This window comes from Thalassophryne amazonica, chromosome 1 (genome assembly GCF_902500255.1).
Source record: "Thalassophryne amazonica chromosome 1, fThaAma1.1, whole genome shotgun sequence".
Taxonomy (NCBI): Eukaryota; Metazoa; Chordata; class Actinopteri; order Batrachoidiformes; family Batrachoididae; genus Thalassophryne; species Thalassophryne amazonica.
This window is the reverse complement of record NC_047103.1, coordinates 47911535-47938688: the sequence shown is the minus strand read 5'-3', so window position 1 is coordinate 47938688 and position 27154 is coordinate 47911535. Positions and strand designations below refer to the sequence as shown.

The following is a 27154-nucleotide window of genomic DNA, read 5'->3' as shown; positions in this document are numbered from 1 at the left end:
TAAACTGTCCCTAAAAAGGTTCATAAGAAAATGCTACGTCAGATTCATCATCGTGTTCTTAAACTGCAGAATTGTTCACAGCTGTGTTAAGTTGATGAATCCCATCTCCTCGTAAACTGAAAGCGCATGCCCAGTGAGCCTAAGTAACATATGATTAGCATAAGTAACAGCCCATCAATGTCCATACAAGGGCATGGAACTGCACTGCCGTGGCCAGATGCAGATTTCATAAAATGCCAAAAGGAAAATCAGTTTCAGTGCAGCAGGCAAAGAGAACAAAGAACTATGGCATTTCAGAGGTGCAAGAAATCAGCAAAAAAGAAATGGCTTGATTTAAAGTCCGACAACAACAAAACCATCTCAAAATCCAGACGGGAGATACAACAGAGTGGAGGGGGAACAGCAGACACCCAAAACCTGCCGAAGTTGGACCAGCACATCAGGGCCATCATTGGGGAGACGGCACTCTCAGGTAGTCTATGGAAAAACTCTAAATCATTTTCTGTTTAATTTTTCCACACCCTACCTTTTAGGAGTACCATTGACTGAGTGTCTGGATACAGACCTGGGCCCCAAGGCAACACTTCCATCCCCGCAGGTGCGGCTGCTACTCCAATTGATTTATGCTAAAGTGTTGGTACACTGTAAAAACTGAAGTTCGCCAAGTGCTTTGAAAATGTGAGTTACATATAAACTTGAGTCCAATATCCTAAACTTGCCCATTACAAGTGGAGTAAATGAGGATAAGTAAGTTCACTTAACTTAATGGGGCTGTCATTTTTTACAGTGTACTTTTGATTTAATATAAAAAAATTCTCTGTAAATTACCCAAAGGTAACATATAGTAATGAACAGAGATATCACAGATATACCACTGCAATATCATATTTTAATGATCTTCTCATAAGTAGACAACGCCACCAATGTGACATGTCTGCACTGAAATGTGCATGAGAGTACTCCTGAGTGTTCGTAGGATTTGTTCTTCCCTAATAACAAATCCTGGATCTTTGTGAAGACTTTGTAAGCAGGACTTAGGAACAAATTTGTTCTTAAGAACGCTTCGTGAATGAGGCCCAATATATATTAATCAATAACAAAATTTTCATTCTATACAGTTTAGCATTTGTAAAGCAGTTTGATAGGTGTAAGGTGAGCTTCCCTCACATCAGTAGTTGTCTCTATTAAAAACTGTTACGCAAGGATCAGGAAAATGTTAAACAGGGGGCCCAGCTTTGTTATGCTTCTGACTGTGTGTATTTCTTTCTTCTCATTCTCACTCTTCCAGGGCACTGAGCTTTACTGAAGAACCTGACAGTCACTCTGCACCTGTACAAAAAACTGTCACACGCCCACATCCAATCATCACAGGTCAGTTTGTACCACCCCGTCCCACCCCAACAACCACCTCTTCCAGATGGGCCGCCATGTGCTGCAATAAACTAATGTACACGGATTGTGCAAACAGGCACACATTCACTTGCAAGCATGTGCTGACAGAATGTTGTAACTTCTTGGCCAAGGTCTATAACCAGAAAAACAAAGCATGACCCTGAGTCGGTTGTGTGGAGGAATAACATGCAGATAGCTCTCCAACAGCAGTTCTTCTGTTTACGACCAGTTGCATGTGTTATAGTGTACGTACAGTGTGTGTTGGTATGTTCAGAAAATACTGCACGCCCAACTCACAGCGCCCCCTCTTCTGTGTGTGTGTGTGTGTGTGTGTGTGTGTGTGTGTGTGTGTGTGTGTGTGTGTGTGTGAAGCCATGGAGGAGCGTGCACGTCAACGTGCAGAACGAAAGAGGGAGATTGAGGAACTGAAGAGAAAGAAGCAAGAGGCAAAACTGGTGAGAATGGATGGAGCCAATAATATATATGAATGTTCTGTGACACTTTCACAGGCACCAAGGTTTAAAGTATATAGTTTGGTTTTGCCTGAAGTATACAACTGAAACTGGTAGTCTATCACCAATCCCACAGAGCTACCTGTCACAAATGCTCCAATCTTGTTTTGTCAGGTCTGGGAGTATGTACTGGCGCAGCATTCCACCACACCACAAAACTACCCCAGGTCCTGGATGGCAGCCACCCAGGTATACATCTGGTCCTCAACACTGAGGCTCATACGATCATGTACAGAGATAGACGCCACATGGCCAAAAAGACATAATAGATGTTCCCTCATAATACAAATGAATCTCCTCACCTGAACCTCCTTAAGTAACCACTTGTTTGACACAAAGTCATTCCAGCGGTAATTGAGGATTAGCCAAAGAAACCTAGTATCAAAAACATCCAGTTATCATCTTAAGACACTGGTTAGCATCAGAGTCTCACAACTATACAGGCAACAGTAGGACCCTGAAGACTTTGACCTTTGTTCTCCTGCAAAGATATCGGCATCACCAAACACCTCTGTCCAGTGACCTCATGAGTCAGTTATCTTCCCATGTTATTGGCGAAAAATATGATTTGCCTGATTTCTGACCTTCTGTAAAGTCACAATGACCAGAAATACGGAAAGTTCAATGTACTTATGGTCAAAGGTCACATTTACCAATACTGTAAAGATGATCCAATTTGAACAGTTCTGGTGTGTAATCACGTTTTCTAACATGACCCATTCAACCAAACTCCTTTCAAAAACCCAAATGGAAGCCTTACCCTTGAGATTTCAAACCAGTCATTATGTGGGCCACTTTACCATTTCAAGGTTATTTTTCAACAGGATTGAAGTTAATTTATTTCTTTGTTTAATTTTGACCCCCACTTGGTCCCTACAAAAATATGTCCAGCACTATCGTCAATACCCTTCAGGTAACTCTAAACCACTTTCAAACCTTGGTCCTTGTGCAAAGTGTTACAGAAACATTATGGTTGTTCCTCTACTATCATTCTGCAGGATGATGAAGTCCAGAAAAACAAGTTTTAACTGTCAAAAATGGCTTGTCTGTTTATATTGGTGGAAATTTCTGAATCAATGAAATAGGCAGAGATGAAAGCTGCTCATGAGCAGAGACAGAGGGAGGAGGAGGAGGAGAAACGCAGAGTGGCAGAAAGGAGGAAGGAGGAAAAGCGGCAAGAGAGACAGGTGAAATAGAAGTTCACAGAGATGATGAATCGTAGTTAGAGCACAAGCAGAAGTCGGCATTCGTAAGAATGAGTGATTATAGTGAGATTCCACTCTTATTAAATGCATCATTTACTGTGTGGGTTCAGAGGGAAGAAGAAAAGCAGAGACAACTGAAAAGGCTGCAAGAACTTCAAGGTCTAGCCCACCAACACTACAAACGCTTCTTGTTACTACAGTGTGGCATTGCACCATGGAAACATCTCATTCAGCTCAGACGCTCCAACATACAGGTAATTCGTCAGTACAGTCCATCTGAGCCACCATCCATAACAATATTCTCACAATGCATTCAGTCAACATGTTAATTTTCTAACATATATTGCAAATCTACGATGAGGCATTATATCAGAAAAACGATTACAGCAAACAAGCAAACAAAAAGCTTCCAATTTTGTCCTTCACAGGCTGCATGGATTTGAATAAAACAAAACCAAGAGGTGTAACAGAGCTGCAGCCAGCAGTTCCAGTTTTCATTCTTCAGTATTACTATGTCTTCACAACTAATAAGTTTCTCTTTTAGTCCCATGATGTCTGAAAAATACACACAGAATCTGTTTAAACTTTTGCACAGGCTGAGAGGGGGGCTTAAAATTACTTGAGTACAAGATCAAAGTAAGACAGAGAGACATGAAAGCATCCGTCACATAGGATCAGAGGTCAGTGATTGGGATCAAAACAGTGATCGGGATGAAAGGTCAGCTGTCAGGATCAGAGATCAAGATCAAATCTCTGATCTGGGTCAAAGGTGAGCAGTCAGAATCAAAGAACATCAATCAGGATGAAATCCCAGTGATCAAGATCAAAGATCAACAGTAAGAATCTATGTTTTAGACTGAGAATACATAAATGTTAGTGAGTAATGTTGTGATCGGAAACCTGGGTCACAGGTCAGCATAACCATAAACAAAGAAGAGCAATCAGGGTCATAGTCATAGTCATCAAGATCTTAGGTGGGTGTTTGGGATCCCATGATTCTCTCTCCGTAGTTGCATTTTGTTCTAGGTCCAGATAATGATCCAGATGTGGTGGACATAAATGTAATTTCATACAGACACAGTCCACTGGCATGGATTAAACAATGGAATCTGGTTTGATCTTAAATTAAAGTAGAGTTATGGGTCCTTGGCAGATGATTGTACTCCGAGTGGAATCCTCTACCAAGGCCCCACACACCAGGGTGACACGGTTTTCTTTCGCAGCCAAGGATGATACCCATTTACAGCTGGGTGGACTGAGAGACTGTTGATGCAGTCTTGTGCAACAACACAGACAGGTAGCATGACTGGGAATCAAACCCAGGTCTACTAGATACATTGCCCAACTCCTTATCCCACTGAGCTGCCATCTATAATCAGTTTACAATAACAAAAACAGCAGGATCACATTCTCAATATTTAATATGTTGTAACTACTCAAAGTGTGAATTTTTCCTCAACAAATGACTAAAAATGAATAATCGAATCACTGTTGGATTAAAACTCTCTCTCTCTCTCTCTCTCTGTTTATATATATATATATATATATATATATATATATATACACAGTAGTGTTCAGAATAATAGTAGTGCTATGTGACTAAAAAGATTCATCCAGGTTTTTGAGTATACGAGGTCTATTAGAAAAGTACCTTATTATTTTTTTCAAAAACCATATGAATTTGAATCACGTGTGATTGCGTCAGACAAGCTTGAACCCTCGTGTGCATGCGTGAGTTTTTCCATGCCTGTCGGTTGCGTCATTCGCCTGTGAGCAGGCTTTGAGTGAGGAGTGGTCCAGCCCCCTCGGCGGATTTTCATTGTCAGGAAATGGCGGAATGATTTGGGCTTTTTTTTTTCCATCAGAATTTTTTCAGAAACTGTTAGAGACTGGCAGCTGGAAACCATTAGAAAAATTTATCTGGCTTTCGGTGAAAATTTTACGGGCTTCACAGAGAATAAGGACTGTTACTACAGCTTTAAGGACGGCTTTAAGGACGCTCTGCGCTCCGTGCCGCCATCGAGAGCCACAAACCACCGGATCATTTCTAAACGGATGGCTCTGTGGATCCGAGACCGTCGTGTGCACTTTCTCTGGTTATCACAAGAGCTGGACATCAGCCATTTTCCGGCAAATTTCACTTTTAACAAGAGATTTTGTCATGGAAAGCCGAGCGGAGGCTTCGCGCGTCACGACCGATTTGCTGATGGAGCAAGACAAAGGAACACCTCCGTTTTGGTCTCACAGGACGGCTTTGAGATGGCGTTCAGACAGCTGTCGGTGGTTTTTCCATCGAGTGATTATCCGAGAAATTGTGGATGTGCCTGGACATGCCAGAACATGTCCCATGAGGCTTCATTACGGCGTTGCTTTGCGCCATGCGGCACCGCCGCGACGCGCGGAATTCCTCCGTATGTCTGTCTCAATGTGCCGAAAAAGTGCTGATGTCCACGTCTTTTCACAATTCCTGTGCTAGTCAGACGACGTCCCGGATAAAACACAGCGTCCAGTTTGGAAATGAACGGCACATTCCACTGTTACAGGAGTTTTTGTCATGGAAAGAGGAGCGGAGGCTTCGCGCGTCGCGGCGGTGCCGCATGGCGCACAACAACGCCGTGATGAAGCCTCACGTGACATGTTCTGGCGAGTACTTGACCCCCTTAAGGATAAGGAGACTTATACATACTTCTGTCTACTTACCACATTACTGTAGGCCAGGTCTAGGAGCATGCATTGGTACCAGACATCTCTTGAAAGTACCTGGCAAAACATGGGCATCCCCTTGGTCTTCCCCAGCCACTGAGGTCCTTAACATTGACCCAGAGAAACACATAACATAGCCACAATTTTGTAATTGATGTTCTTTCACAGTGCCAGTGATAGTCCTCATCATATTCTTCCTGTGTGTAACCCTTCATTTGACACAAAGTAATTGCAGTGGTACCCAGGTATCATCCAAAAAGACTGAATACCAAAAAATGTATTCATCACCTTAAAGGGGAACAGAAACACTTTTTGAGAATTTGTTTGTGCATTCCTTGGTAAAAATTAAGTGTTATTCATACACTTGCAGAATGTTTGAGTGCAGTGTAAATAATATTATTTGTATCAAATTTGCCGCTAAATTGACATGTAAATCGCCACTGGCTAAAGTCAGTGGAGGGCACTTCCAGTTGACGTCACTGGTTGGGGTCTCCTCTGCTGGGGACGAGTGCAGTTTATTGAGCTCACTCATTGAAGTTCTATTAGTCTCGTCAAGAAACAGGTGGAATATGCCGGAAAGATGCGCATGTTGGCAAAGCCACAAACGGAGGAACAAGGGAGACAGTATTTGGTTGTTCTTGTCACTTTGTCCGTGACATTTGGTTGATAAACAGGTGTATGTTTCCTGCCCGTGCCTGTGTCGTCCGAGGACACGGACAGCACGTACACACACCACTCACACACACAGATGTGCACACACACCACTGACTTCATGAATGAAACTCGGTTAATAAAGGATAATTGTGTAAAAATACATATATAAATGTTTCGTAATGGTTTTAGTAGCTGTGCTATACTGAAAACAGCAGCAGGACGTCTCAGCAACGCAGCTTAACAGCGCAGAGCCGTGTAACTTTGACCACTAATATTTTGGAATGTTCTGGGTGTCAGAGTAAGTTTAATACTTTCTGACATAATTTAATGTTAATTAATTTTACCGACTTGATATCCAGGTCAGAATGGCATTTGAACACGTATTTTGCGAGAGTTTTTCTGTGTGTTCAGTTGCGAATCCCCATTGAAAATGCATTAACATTCGGGAACTTTGTCAATATTTTCCCCAGTTAGGAGGTGTCATGTCTCTGTCCATGAAGGGACATTCACGTTTAGTGGGCAACATTAGGAGTGCGGACTCTAGTAGTCATATATAACCTCTTTGTTGGTGCCTCTAGCAGGGAATTTCAGAACGAGGCTCATCTTGCCCCCCCCCCCCCCCCCCCCCCCCAACCAGTGACATCACCCGCCTGACCTGTATAAATGGCGGCAGCCGGTCGATATCAAAGCCTCTCAGACCATGACTAAAACAAGGGTTTTTTTTAGATGTTTTATGGTCTTTAGTGTTTCTTGAACTATCAAAACACATTTTTTTGTGTTTATTCATGCTATAAATAATCCATGGGCGTTTTTCTTCCCCTTTAAGTTACTGGTTAGTATCCAACCTCACAACCATACAGTAAGACGGGAAGCACCAGGACTCACAACACTTGGATTTTCATTCTTCTGTGACCTCGTGCTTCCGTAAGTTCTTCCTAGGTGTCTCTTTTCAATTTCAATTTAATTTCATTTATATAGGGCCATATCACAACAAAGTTGCCTCAAGGCGCTTCACACAAGGAAGGTCTAACCTTACCAACCCCCAGAGCAAACACACAGGCAACAGTTGTAACTCCCTGTGATGATTTGAGGAAGAAACTTCAAGCAGACCAGAGTCAAAGGGGTGACCCTTTGCTTGGGCCACGCTACTGACACAATTTACAAAACGAATATACAGGAAAACTTACCAGTGCACAGGACAGGAGGGTTGCAGAAACAAACACCACATCCATCTCCGGATGGAGCCACACCTCAAACAGAGAAAAAAACAGAATCAGGCATTGGAAAGACAATAAATACAGTATAATTTGTCAGCATTAAGCAACAAGAAAAACAGAAGAAATACTAAGGTTATCGTCGGCCACTAGCCCTAGGCATCACTAAAAGACCTAGAATTTAGATAAAGTTGAGGCTGTGGCCCACTCCGTTTCCTAATAAAATTAATTTAAGAGTAAAGAGCATAGTAACATACTATGCCAGTATGCTAGCCATACGAAAAGGAAAATAAGTGCGTCTTAAGTCTGCACTTGAAAGTCTCTACAGAATCTGACTGTTTTATTGATGCAGGGGGGATCATTCCACAGAACAGGGGCACGATAAGAGAAAGTTCTGTGACCCACAGACTTTTTATTCACCCTAGGGACACAAAGTAGACCTGCACCCTGAGAACGCAAAGCCCAGGCCGGTACGTAGGGTTTAATTAGGTCAGCTAATTAGGGAGGTGCCAGTCCGTGAACAATTTTATAAGTTAATAGCAGAACCTTAAAATCTGATCTCACCAGGACATGAAGCCAGTAAAGAGATGCCAAAATGGGCGGAATGTGTCAAACTTTCTGCTTCGTGTCAAAATTCTGGCAGCAGTATTTTGAACCAATTGGAGACCCCCAATGCTGAACTGCAGTAAACCAGAAAATAAATTTAGAAGAGATAAACGCATGAATCAGGGTCTCAGCATCAGCCATAGACAGGATGGGACGAATCTTCGCTATATTTTGCAGGTGAAAGAAAGCAGTCCTCGTAATATCTTTAATGTGGTGGTCAAAGGACAACGTAGGATCAAAAATTACCTCAAGGTTCCTCACTTTGTCAGTTTGATGTATGACACGACCCTCTAAGCAATAGCTGGTCAAATTAATGCCGCTGTCTCACTGGACCAAGAACCATCATTTCAGTCTTGTCAGAGTTTAAAAGTAGGAAATTGCTGGACATCCAGCTTTTCACTGATGCAAGGCAATCTTCTAAGGATTTTATATGGATGAGATTACCAGCAGTTACGACAGTTATGAAAGCCGAGGACTCAGAGACATGAACATCACTACCAAAATAAGTGCATTTCTTTACAATATAAACGCAGCATACTGATGCAGTTCTACAACCCCAAAATAAGTGAATTTCTTTACAATATAAATGCAGCATACTGATGCAGTTCTACAACCCCAATTCCAGTGAAGTTGGGATGTTGTGTAAAATGTAAATCCAGGATCTGTTTAAAATGAGGGATTCCTGCTACAGTTTGAGAGGGACATTAATATTTGAGAACTAAGGATCAGAACTACTGCAAAAAGTCATTGTGTTTCCGTTAAGAGTGTTAATATTTGGAATAAGTGTCCTGATAATATTAAGTTACTTGGTACCTTAGTCAGCTTTAAAAGTAATAAAATAATATATAAAATAATAAAATTTAAAATAACATACTTACTCATTATAGTTTGGAAAATTAGGTTTACCATTTTATTGTTGTGCTTGGGTTTATGTACTTTTGCTCATTTGGTTATGTTTTAAAATTCTGGTGCACTGAGTTGTTTTGTTTGTGCACATTTCTTTTGTATTGTTTTTATGGGTATATATGTTTATATGTGGGGAATTCAGATGCAAAACCCAGTATCTTCAAAACCATCAATTTCCTCATATGTATATTTATACATTCTTTACTTTATTTTTTATGGTATAAGGGGAGGGTATTTATAAGCTTTGCTTCTGCCTTCGCCCTTTCGGCTACATGGATTCATTGTACATTGTTCCTTTTATGAGTGTGTTATTGTGTTGTTCTGTGTGCCGAATAAATTCATTCAGTCATTCATTCATTCATAAATAAAAACAGAATACAATGATTTGCAAATCTTCTTCAACCTATATTCAATTGAATACACCACAAAGACAAGATATTTAATATTCAAACTGATACACTTTATTGTTTTTGTGCAAATATTGGCTGGGGTCAACCTGCGGGAAAAATAGGCACAAGGATGGAGAACCTTATTGGACTCCCCGCTCTGGGACAGCACGGTTCCTATCCCTGAGTCAGAGGCATCCACTTCGACAATAAACTGGCGATCAGGGTCAGGCTGCAGCAGAACTGGTGCAGTCGAGAACCGACGTTTCAACTCCTTAAACGCGGCTTCGCACCGATCCGACCAGGTGAAGGGGACTTTAGTGGAGGTCAGGGCAGTCAGGGGGCTAACTACCTGACTGTACCCCTTAATGAACCTATGGTAGAAATTCGCAAAGCCGAGGAACTGTTGCAGCTTCCTTCGGCTTGTTGGTTGGGGCCAATCTCTCACCGCCGCAACCTTGGCCGGATCAGGGGCGACGGAGTTGGAGGAGATGATGAATCCCAAGAAGGACAAAGACGTATGGTGGAACTCGCACTTCTCGCCCTTCACGAACAACCGGTTCTCTAACAACCGCTGTAGGACCTGACATACATGCTGGACATGAGTCTCAGGGTCCGGAGAAAAGATGAGTATATCATCCAGATATACGAAGACGATGCAGGAAGTCCCGCAAGACGTCATTTACCAAGGCTTGGAACGTCGCGGGGGCGTTCGTGAGACCGAACGGCATGACCAGGTACTCGAAGTGACCTAACGGGGTGTTAAATGTCGTCTTCCATTCATCTCCCTTCCGGATCCGAACTAGGTGGTACGCATTCCTAAGATCGAGTTTAGTGAAGATTTTGGCTCCATGCAGGGGCGTGAACACCGAATCCAACAGAGGTAATGGGTATCGGTTGCGAACCATGATCTCGTTCAGCCCTCTGTAATCGATGCATGGACGGAGTCCGCCATCTTTTTTGCCCACGAAAAAGAAACCCGCACCCATCGGGGAGGTGGAGTTCCGGATCAGCCTGGCAGCTAAGGAGTCCCGGATGTAGGTCTCCATTGATTCGCGTTCCGGACGTGAGAGGTTGTACAGCCTGCTGGACGGGTACTCAGCGCCCAGGATCAAATCGATGGCACAATCGTATGGTCGGTGCAGGGGAAGAGTGAGTGCCAGATCTTTGCTGAAGACGTCAGCAAGATCGTGGTACTCCTTTGGCGCCGACAGATTGGGGGGGACTTTGACCTCCTCATTAGCCGTCATGCCGGGTGGAACCGAGGATCCTAAACACTCCCGGTGGCAGGTTTCGTTCCACTGCGTCACAACCCCAGACGGCCAATCAATCCGGGGATTGTGCTTCACCATCCATGGGAACCCCAAAATCACTCGGGAGGTAGAAGGTGTTACGTGAAACACGATCTCCTCCCTGTGATTCCCAGACACAACCAACGTCATGGGCTGTGTCTGATGTGTGATTAATGGAAGTAGGGTGCCATCTAGTGCCCACACCTGCAATGGTGACGGCAGAGCCACCAGGGGGAGCCCTACTTCCCTTGCCCATCTGCTGTCCAGCAGATTCCCTTCCGACCCCGTGTCTACCAGTGCTGGGGCGTGAAGGGTTAAATCCCTACTCAGGATCGTTACTGGGATTCGTGCAGATTTGCGGGGCTTCCCCGCGTGTGTGTTATGGCCCACCCTTAGCCCAGTTTCTAAGGACCGGCGTTGTAGTTTGACCGTTTGGGGCAGTCCTTTTGCATGTGCTCACATGAGCCACAGAAAAACACTCCCCGCGGCCCAGCCTCCTTTGTCTGATATTTGCTTTCACTTTGGCCCTGCTCGTGTCCATAGCTTCGTCAGCAGGGGGAGCTGTTGCCACACGGAGCTCTCTGGCAGTGAAGCATGGGGACGACGGCACCCTTTCCGAACCGGAAGGGAGAGGGACGGCTCGTGCCTGGCCACGCCCCCCGGCCTGCTCCCGACGGTGTTCATTCAAACGGTTGTCTAAGCGTATAACCAAATCGACAAGCCCATCAAAATCCCGCGGTTCCTCCTTAGCCAGCAAATGCTCCTTCAGGACCGGAGACAGTCCGTTTATGAAGGCGGCGCAGAGCGCAACGTTATTCCAGCCGGACCTCGCTGCCGCGATGCGGAAGTCGACTGCATACTCAGCTGCACTCCGGCGCCCCTGTCTCATTGACAGTAGCACGCTCGAAGCAGTCTCGCCTCTGTTGGGATGATCAAAAACCTGTTTGAACTCCCGCACAAACCCAGCGTAAGACGTTAGGAGCCGTGAGTTCTGCTCCCAGAGCGCCGTAGCCCAGGCGCGTGCCTCTCCTCGAAGCAAACTGATCACATAAGCCACCCGGCTAGCGTCTGATGCGTACATGATTGGACGCTGTGCAAAAACGAGCGAACACTGCATGAGGAAGTCTGCGCACGTCTCGACACAACCTCCGTACGGTTCCGGAGGGCTTATGTATGCTTCAGGGGACGGTGGGGGGGGTCGTTGAACGACCAGTGGAATGTCTGTGTCGGGCCCAGGACCAGCAAGAGGAGGGACTGCAGCAGCGCCTTGATCGCGCGCTTCCACCCTGACGGTGAGAGCCTCCATCCTCTGATTAAGGAGTACATTCTGCTCAGTCACCAAATCCAACCGAGCCGTGAAAGCGGTTAGAATATGCTGCAGATCACTCAACACACCTCCCGCTGACGCCTGCGCCTCTTGCTCTTCCATTGGCCGTTCAAGCTCTGGTTGACGCCCCTCAGGATCCATGACGATGGCCGAGAAATCCTGTTGGGAAAGTGTCATGACACGGACCCACAACAGGGGGCGCTAAGGAACGGACAATGGATAAGTCAACGAGTACAATTTAATGTTGTGGAAACACACAACGGAATACAGACAGAAATATGGATTGCCAATTATACACCAGGTGATGTGTGGGCAGGCTCGAAGATAGAAAACCTCTGGCGAGAGAAGAGCTGATTCCCACACAGCTTCCACCACCAACGGGCCTGAAGAACACCGGAGCCGCCAAGTCCCGAGTCCCCAGGTGGCCTCTGCCTTCGGCTGTCGACCCTGGTACTGCTGGCAGAGAACAGAGAAAATCCAGGTGAGTGTGAATCCGCACACTCAGTAGTCCACTCACAGATAAATGTTCTTTAAGGAGGGAGCACCTCCACCTCCAATCACACACTCGTGCAGCTCCTGTGTAACCACTTAGCTGATATGGAGCGTGATGCGAAGTCATCGCGGTCACGCCCTTACTCCAGCTCTGATAAGGACACCACAGGGCAAACGGCTGCAAAGAGTTCAGTTAGCAGAGAAATTACCGCAGAGAAGGTTACCTCTTGGTTGCTGATTTCTCGGCGGGGAGGTGGAGTTGTAGTCCGGCTTTTATGGTGATGTGGAAGATGAGTGACAGCTGGTGCAGATGATGAATGACAGCTGTCACTCTCCGTTGCTCCGACGCCCTCTCGTGCTTGAAGCCCGCACTCCAAGCAGGGCGCCATCTGGTGGTGGTGGGCCAGCAGTACCTCCTCTTCAGCGGCCCACACAACAAATATTTGCTCATTTTGAAGTGGATGCCTGCAACACGTTTCAAAAAAGCTGGGACAGTGGTATGTTTACCATTGTTGTGTTGTTTGATGTACGACTTCAGTTGTTCAACAGTCCGGGGTCTCCGTTGTCCTATTTTGCTCTTCATAATGCACCACACATTTTCAATGGGCGACAGGTCTGGACTGCAGGCAGGTCAGTCTAGTACCTGCACTCTTTTACTACGAAGCCACGCTGTTGTAACACGTGCAGAATGTGGCTTGGCATTGTCTGGCTGAAATAAGCAGGGACGTCCCTGAAAAAGATGTTGCTTGGATGGCAGCATGTGTTGCTCCAAAACCTGGATGTACCTTTCAGCATTGATGGTGCCTTCACAGATGTGTGAACTGCCCATGCCATGGGCACTAACACACCCCCATACCATCACAGATGCTGGCTTTTGAACTTTGCACTGGTAACAATCTGGATGGTCTTTTTCCTCTTTTGTCCGGAGGACACGACATCCATGATTTCCAAAAACAATTTGAAATGTGGACTCCTCAGACCACAGCACACTTCCACTTTGCGTCTGTCCATTTCAAAGGAGCTCGGGCCCAGAGAAGGTGGTGGCATTTCTGGATGTTGTTGATGTATGGCTTTCGTTTTGCATGGTAGAGTTTTAACTTGCACTTGTAGATGTAGCGACAAACTGTGTTAACTGACAATGATTGTCTGAAGTGTTCCTGAGCCCATGCGGTAAGATCCTTTACACAATGTCAGTTTTTAATGCAGTGCTGCTTGAGGGATTGAAGGTTACAGGCATTCAACGTTGGTTTTCGGCCTTGCCGCTTACGTGTAGAAAGTTCTCCAGATTCTCTGAATCTTCTGATTATATTATGGACTGTAGATGATAGAATCCCTAAATTCAGAATCAGAATCACAAAGGTTTTATTGCCATATGAGTGAAGAAGCCCTCCAGTCCCCCCGACCCCCCCACCTTCTACCCCCTGGTCACCTCCACTGCACCCCGGACCTCGTCCCTCCTCCCCCGCGACTGTATTCAGCACCAGCCCACCTCAGCTCACACCTCAGCTCCCCCCTCACTGTAACTCCAACCGAAGTGAGAGGCCAGCTCCTGCGGCTGAAGCAGAGGAAAGCAGGAGGACCTGATGGGATCTCCCCGAGGCTGCTGAGGACGTGTGCAGATGAGCTCTGTGAGGTCCTCAGCCACATCTTCAACATGAGTCTCAGCGTGGGGGTGGTCCCCACCCTGTGGAAGACTCGTGTGGTCCCAGTTCCCAAAACACCGCACGCCAAGGAACCGGCCCACTACAGACCAGTTGCCCTGACCTCCCACCTCATGAAGACCATGCAACGGCTCGACCTGTCTCAACTCTGCACCGTGGTGAGTCACACCCTGGACCCACTGCAATTCGCCTACAGGCCCAACATCGGGGTAGATGACACTGTCATCTCCTTACTGCAGAGAGTGCTCACCCACCTGGGTGCTCTGTGAGAGTCATGTACTTTGATTTCTCCAGCACTTTCAACACCATCAGACCGGTGCTGCTGCAGGGGAAGCTGGAGGACGCAGGTGTGAATGGACACCTCGCCACCTGGACCATCGACTACCTCACTGACCGCCCACAGTATGTGCGGCTGTGCGGCTGTCAGTCTGAGGTGGTAAGGTGCAGCACTGGGCCCCCCAGGGCACCATCCTCTCACCTTTCCTCTTCACCCTTTACACCTCGGACTTCACCTACAACACGGACAGCTGCCACCTCCAGAAGTTCTCTGATGACGCCACCATTGTGGGCCGCATGTCTGAGGGGAACGAGCTGGAGTACCGGTCGGACACAGCCGTGAGGAGTACCGATACTGGTGGTCCGGGAGTCCGAGACATTCTTCCCCAGCCTCACGTGCTGCTTCCTATCCTTCATGAAGTTGGCAGTCCACCTGCAGGTAGAATCAGGCACGTTCATCTGGGAAAGCTCATCTTGGAGAAGATCTGGGATGATGGTATTGAAGGCAGAACTGAAGTCCACAAACAGGATCCTAGCGTAGGTTCCCGGGGAGTCCAGATGCTGCAGAACGAAGTGCAAAGCCAGATTGATGGCGTCATCCACAGACCTATTTGTATAAAGATAAAATTGAGGATGAACTGAGCAGTAACAATTTGAGGAAAGCCTGGAATGGAATGAGAACAATGACAGGGTTACTGAGGAAGGGGAATGACAAAATTTTATTGGATGGTTTTACTTCAGATAAAGAGTTAGCAGATGATTTAAACAGTTTTTATCTTCGATTTGAAAATCAGAATTTTATTGCACGGACAGGTGTTTTTAAAGATACGAGGTCTGTGATAAAAGTAACGGACCTTATTATTTTTTTCAAAAACCATATGGATTTGAATTACGTGTGATTACATCAGACATGCTTGAACCCTCGTGGGCATGCGAGAGTTTTTTCACGCCTGTCGGTTACGTCATTCACCTGTGGGCACTCTTTGAGTGAGGAGTAGCCCACCCTCTCGTCGATTTTTTTCATTGTTTAGGAATGGCTCAGAGACTGCTGCTTTGTTTGATAAAAAATTTTTCAAAAACTGTACGGCACAACTGAGTGGACACCATTCGATAAATTTTAACGGCTGATGAGAGATTTTGGTCTGGTAGTGTCGCCGTAAGGACGGCCCACGGCGCCTGACGGCGATCTGCACTTCGAGGCGGCAGCGTCTCGCCGTTTCAAGTTGAAAACTTCCACATTTCAGGCTCTGTTGACCCAGGAAGTCGTCAGAGAACAGAGAACTTTCAGAAGAAGTCAGCATGAGGAGTTTATTCGGACATTCCATTGTTAACGGACATTTTGTAATGAAAGAACGTGCGGGCAGAGTCGCATATCGGGCCGGACCCGACCGCGGGGGTTAGCGACAGGAAAAACACCTCCGTTGGAAACCTTAACGGACAAGTTTGAACATGCCCAAGCTGTTAAACAATTTCTCAGTTACTCACTTGTTGAAAGCCATCAAAAGCTGCCTGAATTTTACAAATGGTTTTCAACACGGAGGTGTTTTTCCTGTCGCGGCGCACACAGATTCGCCGAGTCATCACGGAAACGACTCGGCGAATTTGCGCGCACGTCTTTCATTACAAAATGTCCTTAAACAGTGGAATGTCCCCATAAAGTCCTCATGCCGGCCTGTTCTGAATCTTCTCTGTTCTCTCACGACGTCCTGGGTGAATTAAGCCTTAAATTAGAATGTTTTCAGGTTGAAACAGGCCGATGACGGTGCCTGGAAGCGCTGTGCGACGTCCCGCTCTGTGGGAAGTCCTTACAGCGACAGAAACACCCCATAATCTCTCATCAGCCGTTAAACTTTTCACCGAAAACCAGCTTAATTTCTCCAATAGTGTCCACTCGGATATCCCTCACAGGTCCAGAAAAAATGTTGATAAAGCAACGCGCGCCGTCCGCAGCGGCTATTCAGACAAAGAGATTCCGACGGGCGGGGTGGAGCACTCCTTACTCAAGGCCTGCCCACAGGCGAATGACGTCACCGACACGCGTGAAAAAACTCACGCATGCGCACAAGGGTTCAAGCATGTCTGACGTAAAAACATATGAATCAAATCCATTTATTTTTTGAAAAAAATCAAAAGGACCGCTTTTTTCATCACAGACCTCGTACTTTGACAATGTCTCCAGCATTTTCTATTGATGTGGATGATGTGGTAAATCTTTTTAAGAAAACTAAGGCTAAGAGCCCTGGCCCTGATAATATCTGTGGTAAAGTATTAAAAACTTGTGCGGATCAGCTGAGCAGCATTTTCCATTATATTTTTTCACGGTCTCTTGAGCTGCACAAAGTACCTAAGCTTTGGAAACATTCAGTTATTGTTCCAATAGCAAAGAGTGGCTCCCCCAAAGTATTTAATGATTTCAGGCCTATAGCTTTGACTTCTTTAGTGATGAAGACTTTTGAGAAGATTATCAGATCAGAAATTTTGTTGCATGTTAAACAACAGCTTGACCCACTGCAGTTTGCATACAGAGCTGGCAGAGGTGTCGAGGATGCAATGGTAACATTATTGCACTTTTTGTTTAGGCATTTGGAGGGGCAGAAGACACATGCCAGACTCTTATTTATAGACTTTTCCTCACCATTCAATACCATCCAACCCTTTTTGCTTGCTGATAGGCTCCTCCTTCATTTTAAACTTGATCCTCACCTGATTAGTTGGATAGCTGACTTTTTAACTCATAGGTCACAGTGTGTGACAGTCAACAGTGTTCTTTCTCGTGTGCTCCCCTCTTCTACTGGCTCTCCTCAGGGTTGCTGCTTGTCACCCCTGCTCTTTATTTTGTACACTAATGAGTGCCGCAGCAGTGTCAGTAACAGACACATCTTAAAGTTTGCTGATGATAGTTATTGTTAGTCTTCTTCAGGGAGATGAGTAGGACCATGGGCCTGCTGTTGATGACTTTGTCTCTTGGTGTGAGGAGTCTTTTCTGGAATTGAATGTGTCAAAAACTAAAGATATGATTATTGATTTTAGGAAGTCTACCTGTTTTCCATCACCAACTATTATTAAAAATGTTGATGTTGAGATGGTGGAGAGCTATAAATATCTGGGTGTGGTCCTTGATAATAAACTTTGCTTTGAACCTCATGTTGATGTTATCTCCAAAAAGGTTCAGCAAAGATTGTTCTTTTTGAGGAAGATGAGAACCTTCCAGGTTTCTTCTGAGATGATGACTCTTTTTTATAGAAGTTTTATTGAATCAGTCTTGACTTTTTGTATTGTAGCTTGGTTTGGAAATTTGAATTGTTCAAATAAGAGTCATCTTGCCAGTCTTGTCAAAACTGCTGGAAAAATCTCAGGTAGTCAGCAGGCCGGAGTAATGTCCATCTATAACAGACAGGTCCTGAGAAAGGCTAATGCTGTTCTGGATTGTTCTAATCATCCACTGAAAAAAGAGTTTGAGCTTCTGCCCTCAGGCCGTCGTTTTAGGGCTCCTATGAGGAGGACTAAAAGATTTCAGGTCTCGTTTATCCTTAGTGCAATTTTATTACTCAATGGCAATTAGCCTTTGATGTTGTTTATTTTGCACTACTATTGCTTATTTGCACATCCACATATTGCATTTTTGCAATACTTTTGTTTTTGGCATGGACTCTGGATTGAATATTTGACACTGTATGGGTAATGATTTTATTTTATTATTAAGTTTTACTTTTATTACTAAGTTTAGTGATAAAAGTTATTTAGTTAGTTACTTTTATTATTATTATGTTTATTCCTTTATTACATTTGATTTTAGACTTTTAATTGGGTCTTATTTTCACTGTTGATAGTTATCTTTGTGTACCTTGTCCTTTGTGTGCTCCTGCTGCAACAATAATTTCCCTTTTCAGGACAATAAAGAAATTCTGATTCTGATTCTGATATTTGCTCTGTAAGCAAACTGCAAGGGGTCCAAGAGGGAGGCCGTGAGAGATTTGAGGTAAAACAGAACCAGACTTCAAATGACTTCATGACTACAGAAGTCAGTGCCACCGGTCTGTAGTCATTGAGTCCAGTGATCCTCAGTTTCTTGGGAACAGGAACAATGATGGAGGTTTTGAAACAGTCAGGCATGTGGCAAGCCTCCAGTGAGGAGTTGAATATGTCTGTAAACACTGGGGCAAGCTCATTAGCACAGTGTCTCAGAGTGGCAGGTGAGACACCGTCTGGCCCAGGAGCTTTGCGAGATTTTACGTTCCTTTCACACCTCATCTTCATAAATATGCAGAGCTGTGGGGGCAGGGAGAGAGGAGGAGGGCTCTGGGATGGAAGTCCTTGATATTGTAGGCTCAGCTAAAGTGTGGTGGGTGGGGGAGGTGGGAGAGTTAATGTCCATGCTGAATGTGTTGCTGGGTATGTCTTGGACTGGAGGAGGTGTGAGGGCTGTTAAACTGGCCATCAAAACGACAATAGAACTCGTTCAGTCTATTTGCACTTTGTTGGTCGTCTGTGAAATGGGGGGTTTTAGGCTTGTAATTGGTAATCTGCCTAAAACTTTTCCACACCGAGGCTGCATCATTCTCTGAGATATGCTGCTGGATGTTCTCAGAGTAGTGTGATCTAGCAGTGCCCACTTCCTTGCTAAACCTGTACTTGGCCTCTTTGTAGCAATCTTTGTCCCCACTTTTAAAAGCCTCCTTCTTATCTAATCACAGCCGTTTTAGTTTGGGAGTAAACCAGGGTTTGTCATTGTTATCACTCACGCAGGTGCGTGATGGTACGATGTTGTCTTTGCATAAGTGGATATACGAGGTCACAGTGTCCGTATACTCATCCAAACTCTCACAAGCAGATCTCATTGAGTCCCAGTCTGTGGTTTCAAAGCATGCGTGGAGCTCCTCTACAGCCTCAACGGTCCACTGTTTTATTGTCCTCACTACAGGTTTAGAGAGCTTCAGCCTCTGGCTGTACGCGGGGATCAGATGGATCATTTCGTGGTCAGAGAGGCCGAGTGCAGCACAATAAGCCCCACTTATCGTGCAGTAGCAGTGATCCAGTGTTCTCTCCTCTCTGGTCGGACATTTGATATATTGTTTGTATTTGGGAAGTTCCTGACTCAGGTTGGCTTTATTAAAGTCCCAGAGTATGATGATTAATGAATCCGGGTATGTCCGCTCCATGTCCAGAATCTGCTCTGCGAGTGCGCTTTGAGCCTCGTGCACGTCCGTGTCTGGCGGGATGTAAACAGCAGCCAGTACGAGTGAAGCGAACTCCTGCAGAGAGTAGAACGGTTTACAGTGAATGAAAAATATTCCAAGGAGGGAGAGCAATGCTTGGTAATCACTGTCGCATCCATACACCAGCCACTGTTGATATAAAAGCAGATAACACCACCTATTGCCTTGCCTGAGAGCACAGCTTGCCAGTCCGCTCAGAGGAGATTAAATCCATCCAGCTGGAGTGCGCAGTCCGGAATCTCTTCACACAGCCAGGTTTCCATGAAGCATAGCACACAGGATGAAGAGAAATCTTTGTTCATGCTCCTCATCAGTGTCAATTTGTCCATTTTATTTCTAAGTGGGCATACGTTGGAGAGAAAAATCCCTGGTAAAACTGCGTAACCCACGTCTCCTCAAACGCACAAGCACACCTGCATGTCTTCCTCTCTTCTGGCGTCTCACTCTCCGGATTAAAATGTGTAATAGATCTGCCGCAGATGCGACAAAAACAGGAAATAAATCCACAGGTGTTGTAGTCCTATGGTTCTCTGTTGTAAGAGTACCCAGAAGAATGTCCAGACACAGAAATAACGCACAAAAACAGACAAAACAGAACACACCGAAGTACCAGGGTGTCTGTTCATTGTGCCATCTTGAAATCAAATATATAAATTCCTTGCAATGAACGTTGAGAAACATTGTTCTTAAACTGTTGGAGTATTTTTTCATGCAGTTGTTCACAAAGTGGTGATCCTCACCCCATCTTTGCCTGTGAACGGCTGAGACTTTTGAGGAAGCTCCTTTTATACCCAATGACACTCACAATTAGTGTCCTCAGTTCCCACTTACTGAGTGTTGTTAGAAAGAAAGGTGATGTAACACAGTGGTAAACAAACCACTGTCCCAGCTTTTTTGAAACGTGTTGGAGGCATCCATTTCAAAATGAGCAAATATTTGCACAAAAACAATACAGTTTATCAGTTTGAACATTAAATATCATCTTTGTGGTGTATTGAATTGAATATAGGTTGAAGAGGGTTTGCAAATCATTGTATTCTGTTTTTATTTGCATTTCACACAATGTCCCAACTTCATTGGAATTGGGGTTGTAATGGCTGAGTCCAGGGAGTTATTGAAAGTCTGGATATTAGTCTTAATCCAGGACACTCAGACTCCTCAATCAACTCCTCAAATGATACAGTCAGGGTATCCATCGATTGCACAAAGATTACAGTGCCATCCACAAAGGCATGGTCAATAACTCATTCCTCACCAACAAAGACGTTTAAGCCACTGGTTTGCGCAACCCTCCCTGACACCGTGTCCATGCAAGCATTTAACTGTAGAGGTGCCAGAACTACTGCACTGCAACATTAACTAAAGAGCTACAGCAACATCAGTACAGCTTTTCAATTGCCTCTTAAAACTTCCTAAGTATTTTTTCAGTAGGATTCCTCTTTACACATTGTTACATTTCATCAATATTAATCCATGATACTCTATTTTATTTTTATCCCTTATTATGAAAGACCTTGAGAAGTGCTGCATGAAGCGAGTCATGTTAAAGGACCACATGCTGTGTATCCACAGGCAACCCACTCTTATTACATAATGGACTCATAATTGTGAGATGTTAGCAAATATTTAAGTTAAAATAGTCCCTCAACAGCATGAGAAGGTGGCGACAGAAGACGTCCAACAGTGGCACATGATTTTTCCTTGACAATATAATTCCTCCTCAGAATGTAACTACCTTATCACAGCTGAATTCAGAAGTTCCTGTGCGTGGTGATGTTTCACATTTCGGCATGGCTGAGCTTTTTGTGTTAGACATGAGAAGCGGTGGAAGGCAGGTGCTTTATCATTTCATGCAGGTCCACTGTATGTAGCTGGCACACATGATGACGTTTGGAGGCATTCATAAGCCTGCCTGACTGCTTTCCTTTTCAATCCCTCCCAGCTGGCTGAGAGTCATCACAATCTCATCCTCTTGAGGCAGTTCACATTATGCTGGCAGCAGTCGGCGAGAGAATCCGTGTCTCGAAAGGAAGCATCTGCTGACCAACTGCACCAGCATGTTCTCCTTCAAAGGAGCGTAAGCTGCTGGAAGAGAGTGTGTATACAAAAATAAACATGCACAGGACTGCAGTCTAAAAACGTAATATTAACTAACCCTCCTAACATTTTATGTTGTGCTGCTTTTACCAGCTGATGGAATGGCGAATGCATCAGACAGAGCGAGCAGAGCGTTTCGATCACACCCGCACACTGAGAAAGGTTCTACGGGCGCTGTGTGTCCATGTGACCCTGGAGAGGCAGTTGGAGTTGGACTGTCAAGAGCGGGCTCAGAAACACGATGACAGGTTAGTTACCCGTGACTATCCCATATGTTCACTGTACGTGTGTTGCAATAATACAACCAACCAAGACGGTGTCTACACTCCTCTTCAGAGTAATTATGTCATCTTGAAAGGCTAAACATAAGCCACTATGAATAGAGAGTATTTGTTGTGTATTCATGAGCACATACTGTAGCTCACAAACATTTAAGAGTACTTAAAAAGGATTTAAGAGTACATTTAAGAGGATTTACCGGCTCGTCTGCACATTTTGTGCGGATATTTTAATCTTTTGTACCACCTGTTCCTCATATTGTCTTTTCAACATTCATCTCTTTAACACCAGCAAAGTACCTTCTCTGCTTTTAGTTGACAATGTCTTTTCATATTATTATTAATATTATATCCAGGGGATTATGGCACAGTCTGCTTGTGCCAACTAGCTTGTAACTCCAGATAACAAAAATAAATAAAGAAATAAAATTCCTAATGATAATTCTATCTTCCACATACGAGGTCTATTAGATAATAAACCGACCCTTTTATTTTTTTTTTACTATATGGATTTGAATGATGTGCGATTACACCAATCATGCTTGAACCCTCGTGCGCATGCGTGAGTTTTTTCACGCGTCAGTGACGTCATTTCCCTGTGGGCAGGCCTTGAGTGAGATGTGGTCCCGCCCTCTCGGCTGAATTCCTTTGTTTCACACGCTGCTCGAGACGGCACGCGTTGCTTTATCAAAATTTTTTCTGGACCTGTGAGGAATATCCGAGTGGACACTATTCGAGAAATTAAGCTGGTTTTCGGTGAAAGGTTTAACGGCTGGTGAGAGATTATGGGGTGTTTCTGTCGGTGTAAGGACTTCCCACGCAGCGGGACGTCATGCAGCGCTTCCAGGCGCCGTTGTCTGCCTGTTTCCACCTGAAAACATCCTAATTTAAGGCTTAATTCACCCAGCACATCGTGAGAGAACAGAGGCCGGCATGCGGACATTCCACTGTTTAAGGACATTTTGTAATGAAAGACGTGCGCGCAAATTCGCCGAGTCGTTTCCGTGACGACTCGGCAAATCTGTGTGCGCCGCGACAGGAAAAACACCTCCGTGTTGAAAACCATTTGTAAAATTCAGGCGGCTTTTGATGGCTTTCAACAAGTGAGTAACTGATTGTTTAACAGCTTGGGCATGTTCCAACTTGCCCGTTAAGGTTTCCAACGGAGGTGTTTTTCCTGTCGCGACCCCCCGCGGTCAGGTCCAGCTGAATTTATCGAATGGTGTCCACTTTGATCAATTTGATCAAACAAAGCAGCAGTCTCTGAGCCATTCCTAAACAATGAAAAAATCAACGAGAGGGTGGGCAACTCCTCACTCAAAGACTGCCCACAGGAGAATGACGTAACCGACAGGCGTGAAAAAACTCTCGCATGCCCATGAGGGTTCAAGCATGTCTGATGTAATCACACGATTCAAATCCATATGGTTTTTGAAAAAAAAAAATAAGGTCGGATACTTTTCTAATAGACCTCGTATACCCCAATGATTTTGTGACTGCAGTACAAGTGACATATGATGCAGTAAAGCTGTGTTTAAAAACTAGTTTGATCACTGTTCACTGAGGTCTGGGGGCATGTGCTGGTGCTGCACGTTGCTACATCCACCACACTTCAGAACCATCTTGGGTCCTGCTTGGCAACTACTCTGGCAAACAACTGCTCCATCCCCACCTCTCAAAATTAGCCATCTGTCTGCTGCAGCCAGGTGAGGAGTGAGCGTCCCTTGGCCTCCTGCAGTTGCTGGGGTCGTCAATACCTCAGCACCTGCATGTTGGACCATGCCCAGAAAAACATGCCATGTGGCCAAAATGTTGTAGCTGACATTTTGTCACAATGTAAGTAGTAAGATTCATCTGAGTCTTCCTAAGCAACTATTCGTTTGACACGTAAATACAGTAATGTGTCTTTTCAATTTTAAAAAGTAAAGACTTGCATGCACACACGTTGTCTTTAAAGCCGAATATTGTCGTTAGATGATGGGGACCTCATCTTGACGGGGGAGCACCCCAGATGCACAACAAAACAAATGAGGAACGAATGGGAGGAAACTGGAGTCAACGTCTGTGACCGAACTGTAAGAAACCACCTAAAGGAAATGGGATTTACATACAGAAAAGCTAAACAAAAGCCATCATTAACACCTAAACAGAAAAAAACAAGGTTACAATGGGCTAAGGAAAAGCAATCGTGGATTGTGGATGACTGAATGAAAGTCATATTCAGTGATGAATCTTGAATCTGCATTGGGCAAGGTGATGATGCTGGAACCTTTTTTTGGTGCCGTTCCAATGAGATTTATAAAGATGACTGCCTGAAGAGAACAAATTTCCACAGTCATTGATATGGGGCTGCATGTCAGGTAAAGGCACTGGGGAGATGGCTGTCATTACATCATCAATAAATGCACAAGTTTACATTGATATTTTGGACACTTTTCTTATCCCATCAATTGAAAGGATGTTTGGGGATGATGAAATCATTTTTCAAGATGATAATGCATCTTGCCATAGAGCAAAAACTGTGAAAACATTCCTTGCAAAAAGACACATAGGATCAATGTCATGGCCTGCAAATAGTCCGGATCTTAATCCAATTGAAAATCTTTGGTGGAAGTTGAAGAAAATGGTCCATGACAAGGCTCCAACCTGCAAAGCTGATCTGGCAACAGCAATCAGAGAAAGTTGGAGCCAGATTGATGAAGAGTACTGTTTGTCACTCATTAAGTCCATGCCTCAGAGACTGCAAGCTGTTATAAAAGCCAGAGGTGGTGCAACAAAATACTAGTGATGTGTTGGAGCGTTCTTTTGTTTTTCATGATTCCATAATTTTTTCCTCAGAACTGAGTGATTCCATATTTTTTTCCCTCTGCTTGGTCTAAAAAAGTAACCGTTACTGACTGCCACAATTTTTTTTCCTGATTTCTTATAGTGTTTCTTAAAGCCAGAAAGTTGCCATTTGAAATGACTTTAGTTTTGTGTCATGTCTGTGATCTGCTTTTTTCTACAAAATTAAACAAATGAATGAACATCCTTCGAGGCCGGTGATTCCATAATTTTTGCCAGGGGTTGTACAATAACCTCTCTACAGGCTGACCATGAGAAAGCTAACACACGCCTGATTTTACACTGCATACATGCCCACATGAAAACAGTTGTCATGTCAGCACGAGATACAGATGTGTTTCTTCTGCTTCTGGCACATTATGAGAAAATGCAGTGTAAATATCTGTACATGAAGGCTGGCACCTCAAAGGCTCTCAAGTATTTGCCAGTGCATGAGATTCACAAGTTGCTGTCTCCTGGTCAGTTGCAAACTTTACTTGCTTTCCATGCTGTCACTGGTTGTGATAGTGTGTCTCAGTTCAGTGGCCACAGCAAGAAAACAGCCTGGCAGGTGTTCCTCAATCATCATACTGATCTTCTTGGCCTTGGGAAGGGCCCTATAACAGAAGACATACTGAGGTCAACTGAGGCATTCATCTGTAAGATCTATGGTGTGCCTGAGGTTGACACTTCTGATAAAGCAAGTCAAGTTGTTCTGCACTGGTCATTCTCAAGAGACTCTGCCACCAACCTTTAATGCAGCAAAATTCCATGTCATGCGTGCGCACTACCAAGCCATGGTCTGGAATCAAGTTGACTTGTCAAACCCTGATCTCCCTCCAGTGACTGAAATGGGATGGATCAACCTGGATGATCACTTAGTACCACAGCTGCTATCTCTGCCACCCATCCCTAAAGCCTGCAAAGAGATCACCACCTATGGCTGTGTCAAGGGATGTCTAAGCCAACGCTGCAATTGTAGGAAAAGTGGAATGTTATGCATGGAGTCATGCAGCTGTAGAAGACCAGGCAACTCCTGTCAGAACACTGGAGAGGAGGAGGAGGAGGATTGGAATAGTCAAAGTGTGTAGCCTACCTCTTCACACCCAGAACTTTAATGAATCGAATTGTTGATAAGTAAGTAAAATACCATTAGTAAATAAATAGTAATTGTAGTTAAGCAGTAACACAGATAAGTTAATAATAAAAGCAGTTATAGTTAAATAATAATGCAGATAAGTAAATAGTTAAAATATGGCAGTCAGCCTTGTTCCTTAACATGTTTCAAGTAAATTCTTCAGAATGCATCTACCTGTGTCATGGTCCACTTTTTTCATGAATATTCCTTATTCGAGACATTTTTAACCATGTACAATCATTTAATGCATTTTCTTTAGTCTTGATCTCAAATCTGAGCATGGCATTGAATTCCTCATATGTGAAAACCTATAAAAGCACATTACATTCAGGTTTTTACCTTGCACAGTCAAAAAGATAAGTGATTAATTAGATTTTGACCTGGCGGCGGCGGCCATATTGGATTTCTCCATTTTGGGGCATTATGGGTAATTATTGAGCCTGGCAAATAGATTTGAATTCAGCACCCTTCATACCCCTAAAAATGTTGTATGCCAAAAATTAACGTGATTTGCCTTTGGGACTTTAAATAAGCACATTTTCCAAAATCCTGCCTAGACTTTTGGTACATTAACACATCAGGCACTAGGGTTAGGGAGCTCTATGTAAATAATGTCAGCGTTCCTACCTGCCGGCCAACTGTCCTAATCAAAGTACCTGTTGTAACATCATGTGAGAGCTCATTATCTTTTTCAACCCACAGGTCACTACATTTTAGTTTCTCATTACTTATGTGCTCTGTTCATTTGTTTCTCCATCTGCATGTACTGCAGCCGGGTGTTGCGGAGATGTTTCTTGGCCTGGACCCAGTTTCCTTGTCTGCTGCAGCGAGAGAGAGAGAGTGCAATGCGTCGAGAGAAGTTGGGAAGAAAAGTGGCCGAGGTTCTCCCAAACTTTGGCTTCTCGCCACTGTAACGCCACTGTGGAATATATCACTGTACGACATAAAACACTTACCCACAGGAAAAACCGAAGCC

At 44.5% G+C, this 27154-nt stretch overlaps 1 protein-coding gene and 1 long non-coding RNA gene across 2 annotated transcripts in view; one reads left to right on the top strand and one right to left on the bottom strand.

Annotated features, from left to right (window-relative positions):
* The window catches only part of ccdc191 (coiled-coil domain containing 191), an 88494-nt gene extending 61350 nt beyond the window's left edge, over positions 1-27144 (top strand). The window contains 7 exon segments of the mRNA XM_034169419.1: positions 1289-1371; positions 1765-1847; positions 2990-3091; positions 3220-3363; positions 21785-21937; positions 22033-22187; positions 26951-27144. Coding sequence (XP_034025310.1) covers positions 1289-1371; positions 1765-1847; positions 2990-3091; positions 3220-3363; positions 21785-21937; positions 22033-22187; positions 26951-27092 — 862 coding nt within the window. The 3' untranslated portion in view covers positions 27093-27144.
* On the bottom strand, positions 905-25127 carry LOC117509720. Its single transcript, XR_004560478.1, has 4 exons — positions 25116-25127; positions 18633-18639; positions 11340-11348; positions 905-1008 (listed from the first exon to the last, which is right to left on the bottom strand). It is a non-coding gene; the product is annotated as an uncharacterized LOC117509720 (long non-coding RNA).
* Positions 27145-27154: the final 10 nt, after the last annotated feature.